This window comes from Trachurus trachurus (genome assembly GCF_905171665.1).
Source record: "Trachurus trachurus genome assembly, chromosome: 5".
NCBI classification, from domain to species: domain Eukaryota; kingdom Metazoa; phylum Chordata; class Actinopteri; order Carangiformes; family Carangidae; genus Trachurus; species Trachurus trachurus.
The window spans coordinates 17,029,046-17,054,571 of NC_139896.1; the positions used below are offsets into that span (position 1 = coordinate 17,029,046).

General features: G+C 43.1%; 1 protein-coding gene across 1 annotated transcript in view; it reads right to left on the reverse strand.

Moving 5' to 3' along the window:
- Positions 1-25,526, reverse strand: part of plxnb1b (plexin b1b) — an 86,979-nt gene that overhangs the window by 37,749 nt on the left and 23,704 nt on the right. The window contains exons 2-4 of the mRNA XM_083972600.1: positions 24,095-24,165; positions 2,108-2,196; positions 89-1,259 (exon numbers count right to left, since the gene is read on the reverse strand). Coding sequence (XP_083828726.1) covers positions 89-1,249 — 1,161 coding nt within the window. The 5' untranslated portion in view covers positions 1,250-1,259; positions 2,108-2,196; positions 24,095-24,165. The remainder of the gene's footprint in view (positions 1-88; positions 1,260-2,107; positions 2,197-24,094; positions 24,166-25,526) is intronic.

Here is a 25,526-nt window from a genome sequence, read left to right on the forward strand (position 1 = left end):
TAAGTTTAATCAACAGTGACAGCCCTAATAACAAGTTACCACAAAAAACAAGCAGTTAAATCAAGTCGACTCAATGAGATGAACTCACCTCTGGCAGGTTGGCACAGTTGGACTTGACCTCATACTCAATGTAAGCTGCCTCGACGCCCGCCTCTCTGCCCATCTGTGTGTAGCACAGGTCTCTGGTGGAGTTAATCCTGCGGTCCACATCTTCAAGATTAAACATGCACAGGGCCGAGTCCTCGCTGGGTCGGGTCGACGAAGCCGAACGAGTGGAGAAGACGCCGAGTAAAATCTCAGAGCCTTGACTCACTACCCCATCCTTGGAAAGCCCGAGCTGGACAGCTTGCAGCAGGTTGTAACTTTTCCCCGTCCTGGAGCGGCATGTCAAGGGTACTTCCACGTAGGAGTAATACGACTGATCGTCCAAACAGACGCGAGAGATGTAGGTGCGGTACTCCCGCGACTGGGACTTGAGGTCTCGTCTGTAGAAGAGGAAGTAAACATGCTGGCGGTGGGCAAACGAAGACACGAAATGATGGTCGTATTCGGAGAGACGGCCCACCACGGCCAACTTGGCCGTCTCCTCGTAAGAAAAGATGGGTTCTTGGGCGAGGTTTCTGGTGGAAATAGGTGGATGGCTGCTGGTGTAGCCCCGGCCCACGAACAGCACCGGCTGCCTGTCGGGATGTGACCGAACCACGAGCCCGACGGTGCTAACGTTTGGGTGGTTGGCCGCTACGTACTGGGTGTCCACCGGCCTCGTGGTGGAGAAAAGTACCATATCCACAGAGTCCAGGCTGCGTTTCTGACAGATTCCTTGGTTGACGCTCCCGCAGGTGATGAGCTCCATGGAGTAAGGGTCGACCAGCAGGAGCTTGTTGTGGTTACTGGTGACCCTGGCCTGAGGGCAGTTGCTCTCGGTGACGGGAGGCAAGCACTCGCGGCTGTCCGTCACGGGCCCAGTGTCGTCCTGGAGTTCGGGCCGGAGGAATCGATCCAGCTGAAACAGGTGATCTCGGGCCCCGATGTAGACGCGGCCCACGTTGTGGTCGGGATGCAGGGCCAAGTGCTCGAACAGAGTATTGTTCCGGGTGAAGGTGGGATGAGGACTAGAGGGGGAGGGGTCCGATCCCTGGACGACGCCATGGGGTAATGAGATCAAGGGCCAGCCAGCTCCGAGCAGCAGGAGAGACAGCAGCGTCTGGACTGCTGACACTGAAAGATGACGCGCCATCCCCGGAGGCATGGCAGCAGAGCTGAGGGGGACAGGACAGGACATGAGGTTAGAAACAGAATCTCATTCACTACAAGGACTCTCATATCACAAACCTCCATATACACACACTGCTAAATATATGATCATTCATTGTTAATCATGAGTTATTAAATGTATTTATAAATAGTGTATTAAATGATATTTCAATGCAGTTTTTGTTAAAATAGGATAGTAAGGTAATGCTTTATTGCCTGTGACAGCCCTGGTCCTATATAAACAGTGGGGGAAGTATTAGATCCCCTGCTGATTTTGCAAGTTTGCTCCCCAGTTTTTATGGTGAGTTTATTTTAACAGAAAAAGGGAATATCAGCAAAACATAAATAATATCATCATATAAAGGTTATAAATCAATTTACATTTGATCAAGGGGAAACTGTAATGTATGTATTTTATTGTATGCACTGTAATATATTGTATTGTAATGTACTGTACTATGTATTTTATAAGTAGGCATAGTACCGTTTTTTTTTTTGTCTTTTTTTTGTGCGTGCACAAATGCATTTTAATTATTGTAGTGCTCAAGTCACCTGCCCCAGAGACTAGACTACAGTTGAAAATTAGCCAACTTGGCTAAACCGGCATGTTTACAGAAATGTTTATGAATGTTCATTGTCTCTGTATATTTAAACCAATAAACTAAACTAAACTAAACTAAAATAAGGGCAAAAATCAGCAGGGGATCAAATACTTATTTTCCCCACTGTAAGTGTGCTTCCTATAAATCAACCATTTAAGCAAATTAACACCTTTATTCAACACCATATCAAGTGACAAACGGCCACAACCCTTGAGCAGCGTCAGCGGCAGCGTGAGACATCGGCTCCTCACCATTTGTTTCCAGTGGTGTTTTACCGAGGCATGTCACCTCCTGACCTCCCAGCAGCATGGGGTTAAAAACACATCCTTCTGGACGCAACCTGCAACACAGAGGAAAGCGAAGACACATGAGCACGCACTCTATACTTAAACACCCACCCAGTGAGAGTTCAGGGCAGCAAATGCGCAGATGACAAAACTCATCCTGAAGGACATAACTGTGGGCCGACCGCAGGACGGACGTTTAAAAAACATCTTGTATTTTTGTGCATCACTGCGGTTCAAATAAAAAGACATCGGAAGCTCATTCCCATTAACATTTCTGTCAAACCAATGTCTGACTGGCCACATCAGATTTTTTCTTTTTCTTTTAAAAAAGCCCTCAGAAGAAGCCAAGTTGTGTAGTGTTGGTCCAAGAGGGCTTTTAGTGCCACACACACTCTCCCAGTATACAATCCACCCCCATTGCTAGGATACAAGGTACAAAAAACCTTTGGTCTCAGAGTCCCTGCCAGGAAAACAAGTCGCTGTGAAGTGAAAGAAGATGGCATGGGAACCTTCAGAGGAGGAGTAGCGCTCTGAGTCTGAGGCACCTGAATCTGAAGTTCATACTCAATTTGTAAAACATTGTGACCGTGATTATGACGGATTATTTCCCAATTTCTCAATCTGTTCTCCTTTTCACTTCCTATACAGTCCTCTGTTCTGCTCACTGTCTCCCTCTTCATCTATTCAGCTCTCCTCCTCCTCCTCCTCCTCCTCCTCGTCCGTCGTCTCCCACTAGTCCATCACTGGCACAGAAACAGGATTATTTCTTCTCGAGTTTAGGCGGATTTCCAGTGAGCTTATTCAAAGGCGAGGTTGGGAAAAAGACGGAGAAAGACTGAAAAAGACACTATTCACCCCTCTGAACAGAAAAAAAAAACTTTCAAATCCACCACACAGACACACACAGACACACATCATCTTTTCCTGCCACAGTAGGACCAGCAGAAAACGTAACTTTGTTGGTAGAAAAGTTGTGTACATGTGAGAAAGAGGTTACAAGAACACAAACACAAGGCCAGAGAGGGAGAGGAAGACAAAATGAAAAAAGAGGAAAAAAAAGTAATAATTATCACTGATCTCTAAAATCTAGCTGCACACTGAGACGACTGCGGCTGTTATTCAACTTCTGCAGGATGCTGTAGAATCAGTCATAAAAGTGACACTGTTTTGCACAGTATTAACAAACATAAGAACCAAATCTCTGCATGAAGACTTTCTACTGTAGTTGTTCCTCCAAGGAACAAGCACCTGACCCATAATACTGGCTGCACACGGGGGGTGTAATTACTCTGTGTTACAAGCGGAGACTCCAAATACAAGAGGACTGACCGATGGCTCAGTTACCAAAGCTGATATAATCAGATCTACTATAATCAAGTCTCTCTGAACTACCACACTGGAAGGCAGAATGAAAAGTGGGCTGTGATGAAGAGGAGGGAGACACGATATAAACTGGATAACAGTTGATTTCATCAGACTGTCTCTACCTGAAGTGTTGATCATATAGAGGAGTCTGGCACGTCTGCACAGCTGAGCTACCACAGTGTAATGCAAGTGTGAATGTTGCCGGCCGCCTTGTGAAAAAGGTCTCGTCCGTTATCTAAACAGGTGACATGCAGTTCAGACATGTATAAATCCTGTTTGAACCTAAAGAGAGAGAGGCTTTCTCCTTTGACCCCAGAGGTCGCTCGAGTGAGTTTTAATAACTTGGAGCTGCAGCTCTGTAGCTCCAGAGCCTGGACTCTGCAGTCTGCGCGTCACGACTCTGCCGGAGACGCACTTCACAGCTGAGTGAAGATAGTCTCCAGAAACAGCCACAGAGCCTTGAAAGAGCACAAACAGGAACGACACACACTAGTTCAACAAATACACTGCTTCTCCACAAGCTGGATTTAACACTTTTCCACGTCTCCTCCAATAACGCTCAAACTGTGTAGCCTGTTAGTCATCCCAGAGTAACAGGCTAGTGAGGCCCTTATACATCTACATCTAGATTCAGAATTCGCTGAAAGCGGCAAATCAAATCGTTAGAAGCTATAGTAAACTGTGCTGCCATCACTCCAGGTCTCCCATCCTGCACTGAATAATCAAATCAGGCTCAACTTCATTCAGGGTTGGAGACACATGAGAACAAGAGAATGGACTCCTGATTCAATTCACTCCCATATAAAAAAAGAGAAAAAAAAGACATTTTGCCTCCAAGTGGAAGTCTTTTTGTTGCTGAGGTGAGAGGAGGAAATGCATGGCTGTAATTGCTTTATCTAAATGTTCCTTTACTTTGAGGTAATGCACTTTGTTCTAGCTCCATCTACGGAAACAGCAACTTCATTCAGTTCATGTGGTGGAATAATATACGGTAGGTAGCAGACAAACCTGGTGGTCGAGACTAAATATTACCTCAAAGAACGGTAGGCTAATGAATGATATTCATGCCTGGAAAAATCTTCTGACACCCAGAAGTGGACTGCACCAGTTCTGCCATATTGTTGGCCAAATAATGACGGCTACTTTAGCCTTAAAGCAGATATCAGCTTCACGGCCGTTTCGGCTAATGCTGCGTTCAAGGCAGGCTTTTGAAACCGTAAGTTACAGCTTCAAGTCACAACTACGACTTGGTAGCGTTCCAGGTAACCCGTAGCTCGTGTTTTTACCATCCTGTTGTCTGTGAAAGTTCCCTATAACGGCCACTCGTAACTTCCGACCCGTGAACTCGTACCAGATCGAACTGGTATGACTTCACAGGAAGGAAAAACACAAAGTACGAGTTTCTTTGAACGCACCATGAGTTAGCAGCCCCCGCCCTTGTCAGGCATCAATTGGTCCTCGTGCTACGTCACCACATTCACGCGCATCCCTTGGCTGCACACACAGCCCTTCATGCCGTTCTCTCTCCTCATTGGATAACACTTGTATCCCACAAGGAAAATTTTCTCCTCGGGTTACAGCAGAGCAGAGTGACGGAGAGACTCGTGTTTAGGCTGAAATACTTCATGTAAGTGATTGCTGACGGAAAATAGGACTATTTAGGACTTATATTAACAAAAACATTCCACTGATATCTGCTTTAAGTTACACTTCAGCTAGTATTAGCCTCAAGTCCCTTCATTTTCAATGGTAGCTTGTTAATTCCCAATACAAAATGTAATTTATGATCTAGGCCTGTGGATATTCTCATTCATCCAGGTCATAGTTATCTCAAGGAAATTTAAGTTGAACGCAACTGGACTTGGTTATTTGTCTTAGAAGACGTTTAACTGCATCTGACCAGTCCCAGCCTGGTCAGCTGTTGAAGAGTTAGCCAATGTTTTGACATCAGCAGAGTCACTCTGTGTGGTAGTTTGACATTGAACATCAGTTTCTACAACCATCTTTATTTTAATCTGGAGTTCAGGACTTTTAGCTGCTTTGCTATTGAACAATATTAAAAACACACAACACCTTAGTTCACTAATGCTCATACAGTACCTGCAATGACCTGGGTTAAATTTGACCCTGGAGAAATAGTTGATCCCCCACTTGCATTCAGTCAGACTCCACTGACAAAGACAAAGTTTCTAATGAAATACTACCACACCATTCGTTTTGAAACATGGTGCTGTTTTCAGTCTGAACCCCTAATAAACCAATAAATACCGAGGGCAAAGGTCTCTTTTAATAGTCATATTAGCAGATCGGGTACTTCGCTGGTGGCAACTGAGTGAGTATCTAACGTGACAAAAATTTGCAGTTTAGCGAAACTGTTAGTAAAGTAAATATGTCAGTTCATAACACATTATTTTATCTGCGAAATATCCGTTAAGTCATTCAAATGAGTCATTGTACTACCCTGAAGGTACGCCACGCCACGCCAGAGAGATGGATCGTGGGAGGATGGATTGATACTTGAGCAGGAACAACTGCTTCCAGTTCCCAGATGATGCAGTAATACTGAGGAAATTGGGAGTTCACCAAGAAAAGATCATGCACAAATGTGTTTCTTCGCTTGTGAAGATGACAGGTGGTTGAAGAACCTGCAGCAGCAGGTAGAACCTCTACCGGAGAAACCAAGGTCCACCACAAACCGTGAACTGAGGCAAAAGACTAACTCAACACAGCGGAGCATTCCTGAGAGGCACATTCAATTGAGCCATCATCCGCTACACTGAGTCGAGCCTTTCATTCATTTACAATTCAGTTATCCTACATTCTGGAGGAGGCCGAGGGGGGACAACAGCAGAGACCGAGGGGGCCAGACCCACATTTGAAGTGAAAAAGACTGGCAGAGTGACATCAGCGGACAAAAACAGGGTTACAGGACGACAATGGTGAAAGGGAAAGACGAGGGTGAGACAGAAAATAAGGGGGGGGGGGGTGGAAACGATGAGGGAAATCACCACAATCAAGTGCTCACAAGCCTCAGTGCTCACTGAGAACTGATGGAATGTGACTAATGATAATAAGAGAGAGAGGGAGAGAGAGAGAGAGAGAGAGAGAGAGAGAGAGAGAGAGAGAGAGAGAGAGAAAGAGAAGAGGGACGGAGAGAGAAACAGAGAGAGAGAGGGAGGGAAGTGGAGGATGAGGTGGTTGTTAATTACAGTGCCTCCCTATAATGCCCCATTCAACACCCAGTCATTTGCAGAATGACTGGGAGGGGTAATAAAGCAAGTTTCTAATTAGTGACATGATTGTGAGCATAAACAATCAAACACAAGTGCAAACGCACACGCACACACACACACACACACACCAAAAACATCTAGTGGGAGGGTCATTGTCTCTGCACAAGTTCACTTCACTCATGTCCTTCTGTGTCTCAGAGATAGAGCAACATCACGACGGTTTGAATGTATTAGTATAATATCAAAACCATGATTTAATACTCAAACACTCTCCTAATGTTTGTACATTTAAATAAATAATAAATTTGAGTTATTATTATTGTTGTTGTTGTTGTTGTTGTTGTTGTTTAAATGCCTAAACCAGAGGAGTGAGTCTTAGGGCTCCAACGATCAGTCACTTCATGTTATCTTTAAAGAAAATCAATGGGAAACTATAAATAGTGTCTTCTGAGAAAAACAGGATATTCACTTAAATAGTTCAGATGGAGGTTCTCATGTTGTTGGGGATTAGTCAAACACACATGGGGCCATAGATCCCTCTGTTTATCAGCAAAGCCTCCAACATTTCTGTGGGACCAATTTTATACTGAATGATACAAAGGTAAATTTGTCTCAATGGTAATTATGTGAACGGACTGACAATATGTGTGTGAATGAATATAAAACCTTCCATGAATGTAAATTAAAAACTTCTACACTCACAAAAATATCTTGAAAACATAAGTTGGATCTGAAACTGCACATCCATTTGTGAATCAATTTCCTATTTGTGCAGTAAAAATGCCATTTGTGATGGGTTTTATATCTGCAAGATTTTTTTTTGTTAGTTTTACAAATTATTTTTGGCACTCTTTTAAAGTTACAGAAACATTCACACACAGATTATCAATTTATATTACTTCAACTGCTGACACATAAAGCACAGCAACTGTAAAGCTGTAGATTTCCTTTCTCTGCCTCTTATGTAGTACATGTAGTAGTAGTTAGTGTGCTGTTAAAAACTGAGTTGCAGCAGTCGCCTGCCCACTGGCACCGGGGCCGGACAGCCCGCCTGGACGGCTGCCAAGAAGTTATTTACAGAGAAACCCCCACCAATTGCCGTCCATCTAAAAGAACACATTCCTCCTCGGCTGATGAACTTCATAGAGAGAGAGGACCAGGAGGAGGAGGAGGAGGAGGAGGAGGAGGAGGGAGTCATCACCCTGCGCTCTCTTCCGGAAACGTCCCTCCAGAAATTAAGACATAAAAGTCCCCGGTTTTTCGTGATCAGGCCCTTTTAAGGGATGAAGTTGCTCAATGACACGACAGAGGGCTTTTCTGGACACGTCTCAGTGGTCTGAGGAGAGAGCCACTTGTTGCTGCAGAGGAACTAGGTAGATAAAGGAAGTTCCCATGGTTGTTAAACTTTATGGCCCCCGAAGAATTGACCCTCCCTGGGGTGACAGAGAGGCTGGGCCTGGATGTAAGGGAGGAGTGGATATCCCAGTCTCAAGGATCACCTCTGCATTTGTGTGGAACTTGGAGGGCTTTAAGCAAACGTGTGCATGCGTTTCCTCCTAATTCATGCATTGTGATTTTTTACATTCAGCTCCATTCATGTCAACTGTGACGATAGCTTTTCATGTCAGTCCTGCCTGCACACCGAGACTCATACATGACACAATACAATAATCGTGCAAAATATGGTGTTTGACATCCTTACTGTTAACCCTTAGAGGTCTGAGCCTGTTTCGGTTTTTTTTTTTTTATATATATATATTTTTGATTTTACCTTAATATACAGCATAGAAAAATATTCACCATACCCATGTTTGATACATTTTTTTCAGCACAACTTCCCCAATATGATCTGCCAGTTGTTTTTTCCCTTTATCCTTCTTTATTAACATATTGGGCTCAAAAATACACAAAAATAACGTAGAGTATCAGTTGAATTGAACTTGAAAAAAAAGACGAATATATTGAGAAAAAAATCTTCTGACGCCTGCCCATCCCATCCCACTTTTATGCTATAAATATTTTTGTAATATCTAATTAACACCATCCTCTCATGTGTCACAACAGCTAAACTCAAACTCTTTGATTACATTTAAATTAACAGACACACCAAAAACAAAACACTTGCACCATCCAGGATGTGTAAAATAAAATACAACAATTTGAACAGTCGATGAAAAAGTCGCTTTTGGTGTCCTGAGCAAAATAGAGAGGAAGAAAAGTGGGCAGATATGAAACTCCAGTCATGCCAAGACAAACCCTTGAGTCATGTCAGCATGATAAAGGAGCATATGTGTGTGGTGGAATTACACTTTAAGGGCCATAAATGAGAGCAAGGAGGGGTGACGGGCATATCATAATGATGCCGACAGGAAACTATAAAAGTCTGTCAAGTTTATCAGGATCATATCTCAGGTGCAGACAGGTGCGGTTGGCACCAAAACAAATCTAGTGCAGGCTATAACCTTTGAATTCACACACAGAAATGTGATAGCGCTTCAGGGGGAAGTCGTAGCTCAAGTCATCCACCTATTATTTGTCACTGATTCAGAAACGTTAGTGGTGTCTTCATCTGTACTAAGCCGAAGCTTTGAGACAGACACGGAGATGAGGCAGGTCGAGACATATATACAACATGTTTTCAGCCCACCCCACTACATGGAAACGCAATATGGCGATGAATGCAGTGATAAAATATTTTGATATTATCAAAGCTATGCTGGTAGTTTTCTGTATTATTTGAAAGAAAGAAAGAAAGAAAGAAAGAAAGAAAGAAAGAAAGAAAGAAAGAAAGAAAGAAAGAAAGAAAGAAAGAAAGAAAGAAAGAAAGAAAGAAAGAACTTTCAAATGTTTCCAACATGTTTACTTTCGTGTTATGTAGTTTTCAGAGTGGAATTGAAAATATAGTAACCAAAAACTGTACTTGTTATTTCACTCCTTAATGAATGAATTAACTCGGATATGTATAAATAAGCATGAAACTGAAACTGAAACATGAGATCTTTACAAATAAGTGCCTGAGTTGGGCTCAAACTAACTGGCACTTTAATGAACTGAGAGTTTCCTCACTTCAGGAAACATCTTCAAAAAAGCTGATAGTAAGGTTGAACACCATGTGTGTCTGTGCAGTGTTGATGTTGTGGACTAAGAAGCAGGTGCATCATGTACATAAGTGTGGTTCAGCCTCTGCGCCACAGTCGGTTAAGCAAAGTATAACATAGTGTGTTTGTGTGTGTGTGTCATCACTGAGTGTGTAATGTCACTGTTTAGGGCAGTGGCTTTGGATGGCGGCTGTCCAACGGGACACTCACAGTGACACCGAACAGGAGGAATGGACGACACACACTATCATTAGTAGCTTAACACAGCGAGACACGCTTCTGAACACTGCCTTTTAACTGCTTAAGAGTCTGAGTGCTGTAACAGGCCTGAGAGATCAAAGATGAGTCGCCATCCTTCCTGCAGTCGACGGCAGGAGAGGAGGCTTAAGCTGGTGGGGGCAGGGGGTGTCAGTAGACAGAGGTGGAGGTTTCATGTTATTGGCCAAACATAAAACAGGAAGATTAGACATCATACTGACGTTTAACCCAGTGAAAGAAACATTCACACTCCATGTAAATAACCAGTACAACGGTACATTTAACCACCTGAAGCCTCCAGAGCTCACAAACCTGTGAGGTCATCGCAGTGAACAGCAGACAGTGGCTAATTATCCCAACACAACCTTTGACCTTGGTCTGCCATGTCCCAGCAGCTCTGGCCCTGCATCCACAGCAGATCCCGGCCGGGGTCAGGGGTCGGGTAAATAAAAATTCTCCAGCACAACAGAAAATATTCACTTAACAACAGGAGAATAATCAGATTAGAAGCGAAAGGCAGGTTTTGTGACATCACACTCACGCAGGCAGAGGCCTGCTGGACCGTTTCCATTTTGCACACAGTGCACATTGTGGAGGTAACTAAGTTCCCCTTGGAGCAACGCGCCTTATTGTCGCGGTGCAGACAGCACGATGGAGAGCTGCAGACTGGACGGCCTGCAGTCCGCCGGTGAGCACTGAGCAGCACAGAGACGTGGAGCTGCAGAGGGAGAGCAGGCCGACGGTAAAAGGCATCCACCTCTTTTGAGAGTCTTTCCAACCGCTGATACGTCACCTGTTGAGCTCAGTTTAATTCCTTGTCAATGTTTTAACCATTATCTTGTTCATAATTGTCTATAGTTTAACTTCATTTTCTCAAACTTGAAATATAAGGCACTCTTTGAAAGGTTCAACAAGTAACTACAATAATGGGACCTTTTCTTGATTACGTGAAGGCACACATCACACTATCCTTAGAATAAGCGGAGACGGAGACATATATGCACCACAGCGTAAGGCTATGATGGTTTAGCATAAGGTAATAAGAGTTTTTATCTGTGGCCTCTCTTCCCTCGCCTAAATGTGATTTTATTTATTTTATCTTTTTTTTTTGTCTGTCAGATTGTCTTGTTTTTTTTTTTTTTTTTTTATCTTTTGTACATTTACCTTATGTATGTCAGATTCTATAGTTAATGTAAAAATATCTCAGATTTGCTCAAGTTGTGTTAAAAAAAGTTGTCTAGTTCAGACACCTGTATCCATGTATTCATATTTGCCTATTTAGGCACAATGACTGATTCTGAAGTGCCTCATTCGTTTACTTGCTTTAGTTGCCTTTAAAGTTTAAACTATGTTTCATTAGCATAAAACATCAAATTTAAGATGTTGGACAATGAGAAAGTCTAATGCAGCGTATGTCCGGAGGCAATTATAGTGTGTGACTACCGGCCTTGTTGGTCCAGTAGGTTTCCGCGCTGTCGGCCATCATACACCCACAGGCTGTGAGTTTAGAGTGGAAGTGGAGGGCGGTTGGCTGAAAACGCTGCCGGCTGCTCTGTGTTTGTTGGTGGAGGAAAACCTCGCCTCGCACCCAGATCCAAAAAATCAGTTCTAATTGTTTTCTTTTTGGTATTAGTGGAAGAAAATCTGTAATAAATCTAACACACTGTATATTATTTAAACACTATTTCTAGCAATGATCACAGGACACATCTCCATGGAAAGGAAGCTCAAACCTGAGCAGAAGATAACACTTAAAATCAGAGAAGAGACCGGTGAGCAAACAATTGACCAATTAACGTGAATGATCATTATAAATTCATGCCTCTTGGTAGTAAACAAAGCTGCTGCCTGTGTCGGGGTGATGCCTTCACAGGGAAATTATAGCCTGAGTTTTTACATGCCGATTATGGTGGAGAGAACTATGCACACATTAAACAAAAGAATGCAGAAACTCCTCTGACAGAGAGGAAAAGAAAGGACGAGCTATTTTTTCCTGTCGCCTCATTTTCACCAGCTCAGTGAACAGCAGTAATGGTCTGCCAGAGCAGGGAGCTGTAGCTGCCTTAAAGGTGCTGTATATACACACCAGAGTGGAGCACATTTACATATATTCATCATCACTTTTTATTGCGTATGTGTCTGTGAACAGATTATTGCAAGACTGGCGTGCCCTCGTGGCTCACCTGGTGGAGCACATACCATGAAGGCTTTACCGCAGTGGCCCGAGTTCTTGCTGCATGTCATCAACCCCCCCCCTCTCTCTCCCAACTTTTCTGATTGTCTATCACCGTACTTATAGTTACAGACAGAAATGCCCAAAAAATAACAGTAATTAAAACATGATAATGATAGACTAACGATTTGGTCAGATTTTTCTGGAAAAGTCCAAAAGGATGTGACATTTATAGTCATGGAGTCTTCCCTCGGGGTCTCTCTCTTCCACTGCACTACAGTACCAGCCAAGCACTAGCGTACAACACTAGTTAGCGATAGCTTGGAAATAGCATCTGCCAATGACAACAGACGACTGGCTTCCTGCACAAGTTAACCCATACTCCAACACAAACGCCATGTGCAGACAAAATCAAAAAGAGGTTTTATTTGGTTCAGTCAGTCCAGATAGCTATCAGGAAAACTAGCTTCAACACTCACTTTATAAATCCATAAAAAACATTATGGTCTGGAATAGTTTTGGTCATCACTGGACAGTCAAACATCTAAAAATATCATTTAAAGCCAAACTATGATAACAACTCAACTTCAGTTGTATCATCTTTATGAATTCCTTGTCTGTGTTTTATAGATTTCAGACCGTCACTGATGGGTTGGACCCAAGTAAAAAGCTGATAAAGCAATCATTGGGCTCCTGGTCAAGTATCTGATCAAAGCCTTTTCTCGTCTGGTTGCTCAGTTTGGCCGGACGGTCGACTCTAAGAAGAGTCTTGGTGTTTCCAAACAGCTTCTATTTCACAGTCATTGTGCACCTGGGAACACTCACAGTTTTAGAAATCGTTTTATCAGGTCTAGAGAGTTCCTCCAAATTTATGGCTCGGCCTTTGTCCTGACACAGGTGTTTGCCTTTATAAGCTATGTCCAATCCATTCAGTTTGCCGTGGGTGGACTCCGATCAAGTTCAGGTCAGAGATGAATAATAAATAAAGCAAAGAGGAAGCACCTGACTGCAGTTTGGAGCCACAGCAAAGGATCCAAATAAAAAGATTTCATGTCATTATGGACTATTAAGTGGAGATTTATGGGCAAAATGGGAATTTTATCCATTTATCCATATCTACAATTAAATCTGCAGAACAAAAAACAGAGCGTGTCTGTCTGACACACTCAGGCCAGTGTTTATGAAGGCACCTTTCTGTGTCTGCCTGAGCAATAAAAAAAAGAGCAGCGCAGAAAGTGAAGGGTAAATGTTGGTATGACTGCTGTTTTGCCTGCTCCTCTCTGAACACTGTGTCTATGTGTGTAAAACACACCGCCCATACAAAGAGCCTCTTTGTGGTCCCTTGCAGCAGATGACGCTTTTCCATAGTTCGTCTTGACAAAAACATGAAGGTGTGTAGTGGCGCTTGTGGAGCCAGGCTTGTTGCACTGAAGTCGTAAAACAGTTTAAAGACAATATCAACAATTTCTCCCTTTTTTTCCCTTCTTCTAATGTAATTTTGTTTTTATTTTTCTTCAGCTTTTTCTTCTGCTTGTGTGCTGCACATGAAGTGGTTTTCTTTCTGTTATAATTATGTGAGTGTCAAATTCATTGTGATATCTGTTTGGAAAAGACAACTAAAGGTCAATTTAAAAAAAGGCTCATCTTATCTTATGTCACTGACAGCTGGAAAGCAGAGACACTGTAAAAGACGTGAGGACAAGAACCTGCACAGTAGTCAAGTCAGATAATGGGATGATTCACAAGTTGTCGATAAGACGAATATGCAGTCAATTGTTCAAGGAGAAACTGCCATTTGAACAAATTTCGTTATTCATAAACAAACTGGTTCAGAAAAAATAACTCCACCAGCTAGTTTGTTGTTTTACAGACTAAGACCTGAACAAAAAACAGTGATAAAAGCTGAAATGTCTTGGCTGTGCATGAGAGCCATCTGTGAATGCTTCCTTTTTTTGTAATTGTTCTCAGAGCACAAAAAAAATATATGTTTCCCTGTTGTTTTTAACACAATGACTACTACATCCACCAAGGTCACATGAGGATAAACCTAAACACATTGCTGTTGACTTCCACAGCCAGACACCTCTCTTCACCGGGCTCTGTTAAATGCCTGGGATTCCTCTTGGAGGTGAGCATCGCCCTGCTGGGGCAGCTGCTGCTCCTCCACCCTCAGCTTCAGTGCTGCAGGCTGCAGAGCAAACCACAGCCCAGCAGCTCAGGAGGGGGTGGGGGGTCTGGTATAAGCTGCTTAAAATGCAAATTTAGTCAATATTCCTGGACATGGACTGTAGGGTAGACTGTTTGTGTGTGTATTAATTTTTCCTCCATGTGGGTGAATTTATCTGTGCGTGTTCATATCATCAGAAATTGCCTCGAAAGCCAATGTAGTTGTGTAGTGTAGTGCAGTTTGTGCATGGAGGCCACAATGTGTGTCACATAATCTAAAGTAAACACACTGACAAGCGTGACATTCCCATGTAATACATCCTAACCATGAAACTGTGAAGTGTATCACTGCCTGAATCTGGGAGTAATCTCGCACATCAAACCCACGGTGCCACAGTGGAGTGGACCACCCTGAAGGAGGAGCTGCCATTGTGGTTGTAAGCCACCCTCGTTGAGCCCACCTTCCTCTCTACAGCCACCGGTGGCAGATGAAGGAGCCAACACACACAGAGGAACGTCAGAGAAGGGAAATGTAAAGGGAAAGATAGAAGCAGCAGATAAGGGCTCCTCACATTCCTCTTTGAATCATGGATGTTGTGTGTGTATAGCCTTGTTTTACTATATCCATGGAGTCTGAAAGGTGGTAGCCCCACTATCTCTGTGGGGGTCCAACAGCTTTATGGGGACCAAAGTGCCGGATGTCTCAATAGTCTACATGGACGTGAATAGATTTGATGCCAACATTCAGGATAGATAAAGGTTTAGGTTTACTCTTTCAGGAAACCCAGTGGAGGACATGCATCTTTATTTGCTATGGATCAGTCATGTGCCTCTACCACACCCAAATAATGCGAGTTCTCCTCAGAACAAAGCCGGTGATGTAGATGAAACAAGCGCAACCGAGCCTCAAAAAAATAAAACACAAAGAACTGAAGTCATCTACAGACAGTATTTGTTATCACTGAGTTTCATTCCTTACTCACACGGCTGAATATGAGAATATGAAGAGTGCGTGGCTCAGAAATAATCTTCAATCTCACTGCCAAAACAAATTTTTCATTAAGAACAATCCAGGTAAAAGTAAATACTTGTGACAATGATTTGAAGTTGTATCACTCAGCCCTGACATCCACCCAACAAATACAACCACACCCTCATTTTCTGGCGCAGACCATAACAGACCCATCACTGTTTGTTTGCTCTTGTCTACAGGGGGAGGATCTGTCTGCTCTCTTAAAGTTACAGTTCATCTAACACAGTCATCACTGGCACTGAAAACGGCCCTGTAATTGTTTCAGAAAGCTTTTACAGAGTTCCTACTGTATTTCCATTAAGAGGACCATTATCCCAGCTTTGTGTTGTTGTGCAGCGCTGTTTCTTTGTGGGATGATTTTCTATTAAATATCGAAATTACCGTTCACAGTTCAGTCAATTCATGCCTGGCCTTGTTTCAAGCTAAGTGGCTGCGATAAAATGTTTAATGGCTGTTTGACAGTTCATGTTGACCCGTGGGCTCTGTTGTCATCTCCTCAGCATTATAAAGTGACACACACCATTAGATAACAATTACTCATTCTCATGAAGTAGGTGAGAACCATCGCTGTGGACTTGGTTTCTATGACAAGTCTGTGTTACATCTCTGGAGCTTGTGAACGGGATGTCAATGTATCTAAGAAAAAAGGAATGATGACCACGGCTACAAAAATAAGACTCAGAACTTGTTTATGGAGGATTATGATGAGTTTTCAAATCTGAAAGTCCTAAAATCTGCAAAAAAAACTAATGAAAGAGGAGTGCGAGGTCTTCTCAGGTCAGGTTTTATTGTGTTGATGTGGTTCACTCCCACACCACAAAGAAAAACAGAGCCTATTTCTTCTGTCTGAAACTCTTAAGAGGAAGAAAATATTTGGGTTGTGTGTTTAAAAGCTTCATAACTCCCCTGTACTTTATAATGAGGAGACATGGTGGGGAGTGGGGCAGCTCAGTGGGGGGATCCCACAATCCTGGACCCCACAAGGCTGGGTGAGGATTACAGGGTTAGAATTAGGATATAGGAGGTGGAGAATGCATTATGACCGGTCCCTGCAAACTAAGAAAGCCAAACAAGGCTGTACAATGTGTATGTGCTTGGGGTGCTGCAGTGGTTATGGGATTCATATTGAAGGGTCGACAGTCTATTTCCACAGTCTTTCCCTCTCACTTATCAGCGCAGCCTAAATACTAGTCATTACTCTGTCGTCTCGGCTGGCCGGCTCGAATGGAGTCCAGCCAACACACAGCAGCTCCACGTATCATCGCGCTCACTACTATGTTGTCACCGATATAGCAGCACCACACGTGTAATTACACACTACACACTGATATCCAATGTAGTTTAGCTACATTACAATGTTTGGCAGCCACAATAGTACAACGGAGTACCAGGGTCATGTTGAATTAAAAAAAACAAAAAACAAAAAAAATTATATTTCAAGAATGACATGATTATGTTTTGATTAATTAAAATATTATTAGAATTAAAATGCAATATATCCAGAGGAAAATAAATGGGGTGAATATAACAAATAACAAATAAACAGATCATTTGTCTAGTAGTAAGTATCTCTTCATTTATGAAAGCTAAAGTGTAACTTCACAGGATGCTACTCGTTGCTTTGTTCCCTCTTAAACAACACAATATGACACAAATTACAACTTTCCTCTCATATTATTATGATTTTGTCTTGTAAAAATTGCAACTTTCAAGTTATAATTTCATGCAACGCTCCGTCCGTCGTACATCACAGCTGCAGCTTCGGTGTCAAGACGTTTGATGGTAAACTAGTAAACAGCAGATGAGGACACAGAGCGGATTTGGTTTCACCGCCTGCTCCTTTGGATCTGTGAGCTTTGAAAGAGTCAGGTACCAGATGCACAAGCTGGCAGTAAAGTTAAGTAATGACACGCTCTAACACGCACACACACACTCAAACACACATGCACACACTACATCTAATCTCCATGTCAGGACAAATGCACAGTCATGCTATACAGCAGCGCTCCACTTCCTAGTGTCAGTTCTTCTGACGCAGCATTGAATCTTTGCCCGACTGCTGTGTGTTTCATCTCTTCTCCATCCCTCCCTGCTCGCACAACCTTGTCTGGGACTCTCGCAGTGAGGACGCATGCTTGTCATTCATTGTCCCGACTCAATTTGAAAAGGTTGTGAATGTTCAATGAGCTGCAAACTTTCAGTGTAGCAAACTGCAACTTTCAAACTGCATGTTGGATTACAGCATCTGAAAGCCCACCTCCCCCTCACACCCCTGGGACGTGTCTGTGTCAACCATTTTCTGTAAATTTCCAAAACCGACGTTGACACAGACACACTTCACGTCATCACTGACCAGTGTGTGTGTGCGTCATACTTTTATCCAGCTCTTTCTGTTTGCTATACAAATATTTGTAGCACCCCTTTGATGTGAACAAACAACCAACAAAGTGTAACATAATGTATATCTTCCAAGAGAGACCGTCTGAAGATATTCACCATTATCCCTGTTATAAAACCATATTGTGTCTCCTCCACTCTATAATGACTTGTTTTTCACTCTGCATTCAAGTGCAGCATTGTGGCACAACTAGGAATAAAAAGTGCTGAACACAGTCGGTCTACCTGTAACAGACCATGAACCACACAGCCAACCAACCATGAGGATTTTCTCAAAGTAGATTTTCATAAAACATGTTGTCTGATCTCACCAGAAGACAAAGAGGAAGAATCAAAGCTTAATTAATGCAAATTCGGCCAATTCTTATTTTCAACACCATAGAGGTTACACCCGCAAGAATCTTCTGTAACTTAGCGAGAGTCGAACTTGCTGAGAGCTCCTTTGACTGTTGCTCTTACTTACTCATCAGTTTTTATTAACATGAACAACTGAACAATTTTTGTAAAAAAAAAAAAAAAAAAATGGGAAAAATAATTTCTGGCAGATGCTGCAGCCAAAACCTCAGCAGGCAAAAAAAAAAAAGCAAATAATGGAAACCAAACTACAAAACCACGGCAGAGCAGCCACTTCCTCCCATTTCAGTTCATTTGATTAACAAAAAGCAGAGCGCTGCGCCGGCCACGGTCCAGCGGAGAATATCTCATTAGGACTTCATCGAAAAATGGAGCAGTGTTTCTTGTCGTCTTTGATGCTTTCAGGTGTTTGGATAAATTTGCTCCCCAGAACTTAAACATTAGATAACTCGTGACAAAGAGTCAGTGATTCCTTTTCAGGCAATATATGGGGGAAAAAAAGACACATGGATGACCCACTTTTTCCCCCCTATCTTTTCACCGCCCCCTCCACTTCCATGGGATTCCAACATCAAAAGCAACCCACCACCCAGTAAAAGCACTCATCCGCACCTTAATATCTTTAAGGTCTGAAGCATCTTTGAGGAGGTGGAGGGCATTAGAGGAGGAGGGGGGGGGGCAGGGGGGGGGGGCATATGGAGCTAAATGGAAAATAGGCTCCAGGCTCCTGAAACCGGATGGGATGGCGGGTGAGTGAGTGTTCGGGGAGAGGGTCAAGCAGTGATTGAGATTCTGCACCGTGCTCCGCTTGTCTGGGAAGCTCAAGATGAATGTAGGTGACTTTAAATTAAAAAGGAGGACACAATCAGTGAAATGAGCGACTGGCCTCTGCTCTGCATGTCCCACTGTCTCCTTGGTCGATGTCATGTGACGTTACGGTTCAGGTGTAGTATATATATGAGCCTCCCAAAGACGAAAAAAGCAGTCGAAAAGGAAAAAAAAAAAAAAAAGGACAAGAGGACGGCTAAATGACATGATTTGATTATGTTGTTATGCTCGCTGTGAGTTTAAACTGCTTCGCTCCAGGAAAGTCACCTTGTCTTGTGTGGAGATAAGCGAGGTACATTACGCCTGGCATTACATCATTCTTTTAACGCTTTTATATCCTGTCAGACAGACACACAACAAACAAACAAACAAACAAACAAACAGAAAAAGACCTAAAATCTCAATAGTTTTGACATTTCACCTCAAGAAAGAGAGACCGCTTCGAGGACAAAACCTCTCAAACTCAACACTCAGTTTCTTTAACAATTGGTGCCTGCTGCTCGTATGTGATGCTGACAACACGGAGCGTGACGCAGCTCTCATAAATAACAGCTTTTGTCATGGGGAACATTTAGTCCAGGGGAACAAATGGCTGCCAGTGATTTACAGACCTTTGGGGGAATGGATTATGATTAACAGTCACTTACAGACTTACTGAGATGACCACATCCTTCTGCCATACACACAACAACAACAACAACATGCACCAAGTGATAATGAATAGACCACTGATACTGACAGACTTAAATACATGAGAAAGGATTTTCCCCCCCTGAGCCCTATACTGCTCTGAATCCCCCCGACCCCCTCCCGTCTATAATCTGTCCAACTGTCCCATGAGTGTCTGCACTCGACCAACACAGACGTCCAGTCCACTCCACTGTGTTACAGCTTGGATGTTGTATTCATATCAATAATTATGACACAATGATAGATGCCCTAATTAATAACCTCAATGAGTAAAAGCCGACACAACGACTTCCACCCACTGGGCTTTTATGAAGACAAACCGAGCTGTTTGTGTTATTTACTACTTGACGGAGGCTGTTCAATGCTTTTTTATACTGTTCATTGATTCTGTTTCACGAATGTGCTACTTCTCCACGCTGGCTCTGTTGCTACGTTGTCCATCCAAGCAGCAGCTGCAGCATTTTACGGCCGCTGCCACTGTGGTCAAAAAATCCCCCATAGGTCTGATCCTCAGCTATAGCGGAAGTGCCGGGTTTGAGGTTAAAGCTGCCAGAGAAGGTTCAACCAGTTATTAAATCCCAGGGTTCACTCACTTTTTCCTCCAGCGCTGCGAATGTCTAAAGTCAGCAGCGAAGACATGATGGCACGCAGGATATCATTGATTGTGTGTGTATGAGCTCAAGCACATTGTGTTTGAAAAATATTCGTGACTTAGATAAAGACCAGAAAAAAATAATCGCTTCATGTTTACTCGTCTCTGTGGAGACATAAACAACTTCTGCCCCATGAACCGAAACTGTTTTTTTTTTTACAACTGGGAAAACAACTGAGCTTTCAGAAAAATGGTCTCGACTATGAGCAGCTCTGGCTCTGAGATAGGGGTTATTGTCATCATCGTCACCAGCTCCACTTTGTAGTGTCTCTTGGGGCAGACACAATTCACGCAGCTATCTCGGGATTATCGCATTTCTATACCATGGCTGTGTAGACTAAACAGCACAGATCAAACTGGGCCAAGCCTACATGTCCACATGGCAAAGTAGCCACACAAACATGCTACTAAATACAGCGCCTAACGGAGCGGACAGGCGCTGGGATCAGCACGGCGCTCTGATGAAGCCTGTGACTTTAGCTAATCTGTGGGCACAGTATGGGCTCATTTAAGCAGGTTTATTTGGTATCAGTCCAGATTCCTTATCAAGTCAATGTTACTTAAGATGTCTGATACGCTTAAATGCACACTAATCTGCGAAGCCCCAATCTATCCTACCGGCAGAGGCCTGCATGCGTCGGGTCCGACCACAGGTTCCAACAGACCGGAGAGAGCAGGTTGTAGCATATTACACAGGAACCAAACATGCATTTACAAAAAGGTGCTGTTACATTGTGTATTTGTAGCACCTAAAAATAAAAAAAAAGCCTGAATGAGTCCAGAAGCTGTTAACCAGGCCTCGGGTCATTCAGCGTGATGAGACAGTAACCGACAAAGCAAACAGACTGTGTGCTTTGTATGGTGAGTTTGAGTAGAGAGGATTGTTGCAGAGGGCTGGTGGGGAGGTGTGGCGCATCAGGATAAAAACCACAGCAACAAGGTGGAAGGGACTTAAATAGAAAAGACACTGAATGGGGCATTCTGTATCCGACAACGTGAGGCAGGCTGTGTAAAAAACAATACAATGAAAAAAAATCGACTATATAGATTTAAAGCAGAAGTAAGCGATCCGGTCATTTTGGCTAACTTCCGGTCAGCGGATGGAGTTAGCAGTCCCCGCCCTCGTCCCTACGTCACCACATTCACGCACATCCCTTGGCTGCACACACAGAGACCTTTATGCGGTTCTCTCTCCTCATTGGATAAAGGTTGTAGGATACAAGGAAAGTTTTCTCCTCGGCTTACAGCAGAGCAGAGTGACTGACAGACCCGTGTTTCGGACCAAACACTCTATATGTGATTGCTGTCGGAAGATATAACTATTTAAGACTTATATTAACACAAATATTCCGCTTACTTCTGCTTTAACTGAGATGAGAATAGATAATAGATGAGAATTATTACAGACCAAATGGAAACACATCCCATTCTCTCGTCCTCTCTGTGCTCACATATACAGCTAAATTCACAATGGTGCTGTTCCCATTCACATGTTTTTTTTTCTGTTTTTCACACAACATCTGAGACAGTGACTGAAATGTGTCTCATGTTAGCAGGAAGTCTCATCTCCACTTCACATGGCCCACAGTCATTTGCCATTCTAGGGGAAGTCCAACCAAAAAGATAAATAAGTACAGGTAACAAAAGGATGGAAAACTGATTAACACTATTACAAAGGAAACTGTTTAACCACACAGAAAGACAGACTCTGGAGGTTCACAGAAATGCCCGCAGGTGACACTAGATAAGCAGAACTCTGATTCCTTTTCACAGGAAATTCAGTGGCATTAAGAAAGGCTTACAGGAGAGGCAAGACACACCCCTGTGGATTCAAATTGTGGGTGAGTGGAATCTCACGGCGTGTTCGGGCAGGGAACCACATCTAAAGTTGCATTGTCAGGTGACGTGATCGAGTTTGTCCTCACACTGCAGATCTACAACGTCAACACAAACACATTGCTCTTTTTCTGAATAATTGAATGACTATTCAGACAAAGCGAGCCTTTTACACATTTGCAAACTGTTTTTACATTCACATTGTGAATTGCAAGAGCAATAGGGTTTTCAGCCTTTCCATGCGACAGGAATGGCTGCATTTTGACATTTATTGTCAATAAAAAGTTGTTTTGGTCTCCTTTATATGTGACAGATTGTAACTAAAATACGAAGAGACTAGTCATGTAACTTCTAAAATCATCTCTCGGTAGGCGTACGGGCTTCCTCGTCAATGATCAAGAGAAGACATCACATCCAGAAGTAGAGAGGTCTGGAAGCAGTTGGTAAAAGTAGACGGCAACAAACCAGTAGAGTTTGGGATCTAAGTACCATAGGCAATAAAACAACTGAACCTCTATCAATTTTAAACCTTTACATTTTAGTATGACTTCTGATCCGTACGTGACATCAGCAGAGGCCGATGCTGGAAAACATCAGTCATTTTGAATGGCAGAACAGGCTGAAAATGAGAAGCTGTGAGCTCAGTAAATCTGCATATTTTTACAACCTCAGTTACTGAACTCAGAGTCACTCTCCACTTCACCTAAATCATGTTTCACAACACACATTCACTTTCACCGTGGAGCCCGGTTATCTGCTGCAACACTAGCAGCCTGAGGCAAATGAAACTCAGCAGAGTGTTGTAATGAAAGGAATGGATTGTGAATTATTTCATCCAATAGATTGATACTTTATTTACCCCCTAGGGCAAATTCGGGTGTAAAGCTGCTCATTAGTAATAATAAAAATAGCAGCAGTCATGCATCAAGTATCCACCATGACACCACACAGCTCTGCTGCTGTAAAGTAGTTGGATGGTATCTCAATGCAACAGCCAAAGCTAAAAGATGGGTTATGTGCGTTCTGCTTCTTTGAGGCAGCTGACTGAGGGCATGGCCCACAGCCAGAGGTTATGAGAAGATATAAACAGTTCACCCAACAACACCATCCACCTGAATCAACCACAACAGCTCCTGGGCCTTCCCCCTCTTAGCTTATCCTCCTGCGAGGTCCCCCGCACTACCCCGGCCTGGGAATAAATAGTCCTGGTTCCAATTTCACAATGTAATCAAAACACTGGGCTTTGTGGGAGCGCCAAGAAGATAGGAGCCTGGCAGAGCAGTGGGACAGGGAGGAGGAGGAGGAGGAGGACAGGGAGGAGAATCAAGGAAGGGGGATCAGGCGTTAGTTTATGTAACCAAGTTCAGCTGGAGGAAAAACACAATAATCCTTGGCCAAGGCAAAAACAGTAAGAGCACAAGGGAGGAGGGCCGACCGAGGGAAGGGAAATATGAAAACAAACAGATAAAAGTCGCAGTGGGGAGGCCTCAGTTTGCTCGGCCCGAGCTTCTGGTTGTGGCGTGGGGAGGAGTAATTGGGAGCTGCTGCTGGCACTTAAAATAGCTGCTGAGTGTGATGGGATGTGGTTTGTGGGGAAGTGGACTTGACACAGTAGGAGGAGGGAACTCAAATCCCATGAGCTATTGTGTAATTCAGATGAACTGAAGTAAATAATTAAGAAGTTGAGTTGAGTGATTGCCCTCGAGACACATCTGGTTAATCCGGTGCACAAAATCAGCAAAGGCCGAGAAGGAAAACCACTTTCATAATCATTTCATGGGAACAAAAATGAAGGGTGCCATGCCTTTGACTATATGTAATAATCCAGAGAAGCATTAGCATAAACAGAGTGACATGTAGTTTCCTACCTGTGGAAGTCTACTGCTCTTTTCCTGCCATTTCCAATGTTTCCATGGTTCCCATGAGGATCTCTCCCAACCTGAAGGAAAACAAGCAGTTCAGTACACTGATCTTATTTGTACAGCTTTCTCCAAAAGCATTTACATAGAGTACAACACAAACGGCCTTTGAGGAGCCATAACGTGGAAACAGATGATGATGATGATAGCAGGAGTCAGCGGCTGAAAAATTATCCCTGACAAAGTGAACTTAAGCCATTCGCGATGCCTGTCATGTTTTCTTAATTCACGCTACACAAGCGAAGGGGCCTCCATTCTTCATACAAGGTGAGCATTGTTCACCGCGACAACAAAGACCTTGATGGCGAGTGCACGGAGAGGGAAGAAGAGCCGACCATAAAAGTCACCTTTTGAAAAGCCAGACAGACAAACAGCTGCCACAGACCAAGAGAGCCTGGCACAACATTACACACATCCCTCACTCTGACACTGACAACAACACGCACTCGAAGTTGAGGCCGGCTGATGGCAGACAGCGAGTAAATGTGAAGTGTGCTTTATAATAAACCACACATACAAACTGAGCAGTGCGATTGTCTGTCTAATTATTTGAAATCACCCTCTTCCTGCTGGTGATGCAAGCTGCTCAAATCTTTATGTCACATTTACAGTCTGCCAGAGGACGACATCATATCAACATCATTATTGTGCTCACAGTACAGGTCAGACACGACAACGTTCAACACAACATCCCAAAAATAGAACCATATATGCCAGAAAAAAAGAAATGTGAAAAAGAAACTAGAATCGCCTCTATGTGGTTTTCCTCCACATACACTTTAGCTTCAGTTTAAACCTCTGTTCATCCAGAGTCACACAACATATTATCTCTAGACTATTTGTGTGAAATTCTGCGGTAATTTGCTGTGTGCAGCCTTGAGTTATGATGATGAGTTGTGTTTTGATCTCTGACCACCAACATCTTATCAGTTCGTCCTCAAGTCCAGTGGATTTTTTTTTTTTTTGCCAAATCTTTTCCATCGAGGCCTAAAACTGAGATGTCGTACCAGCAGATTTAAAATAACACTCCTCTGACTTTCACCAGCTGAGGATTATAAACAATAAACCTTGAGTGCATGAGGTCTGCATTAATAATAATAAGACAGCGTTGTCTGAACGTCCTCCCAGAGGGCAGAGAAAAAGAAAAAAAAAGACTTCCTGGCTGAGAAACTTCTCTCAACAGTATTTCAGGCTTTTATGGGTGAAGCTGAACTCAGTCAGTGGAGAGTAATGAGCCAGTACTGTAATTCGTGTGTCCACAGCAGTCAATCTAACAAACAAAACTGTGACAGATCAAGTTAACACACTTAGTTTAACAGATGTGTAAAACTGGACCATAACTTTACTTAAAATGCTAAATTACCTGAGCTTCCACAACTAA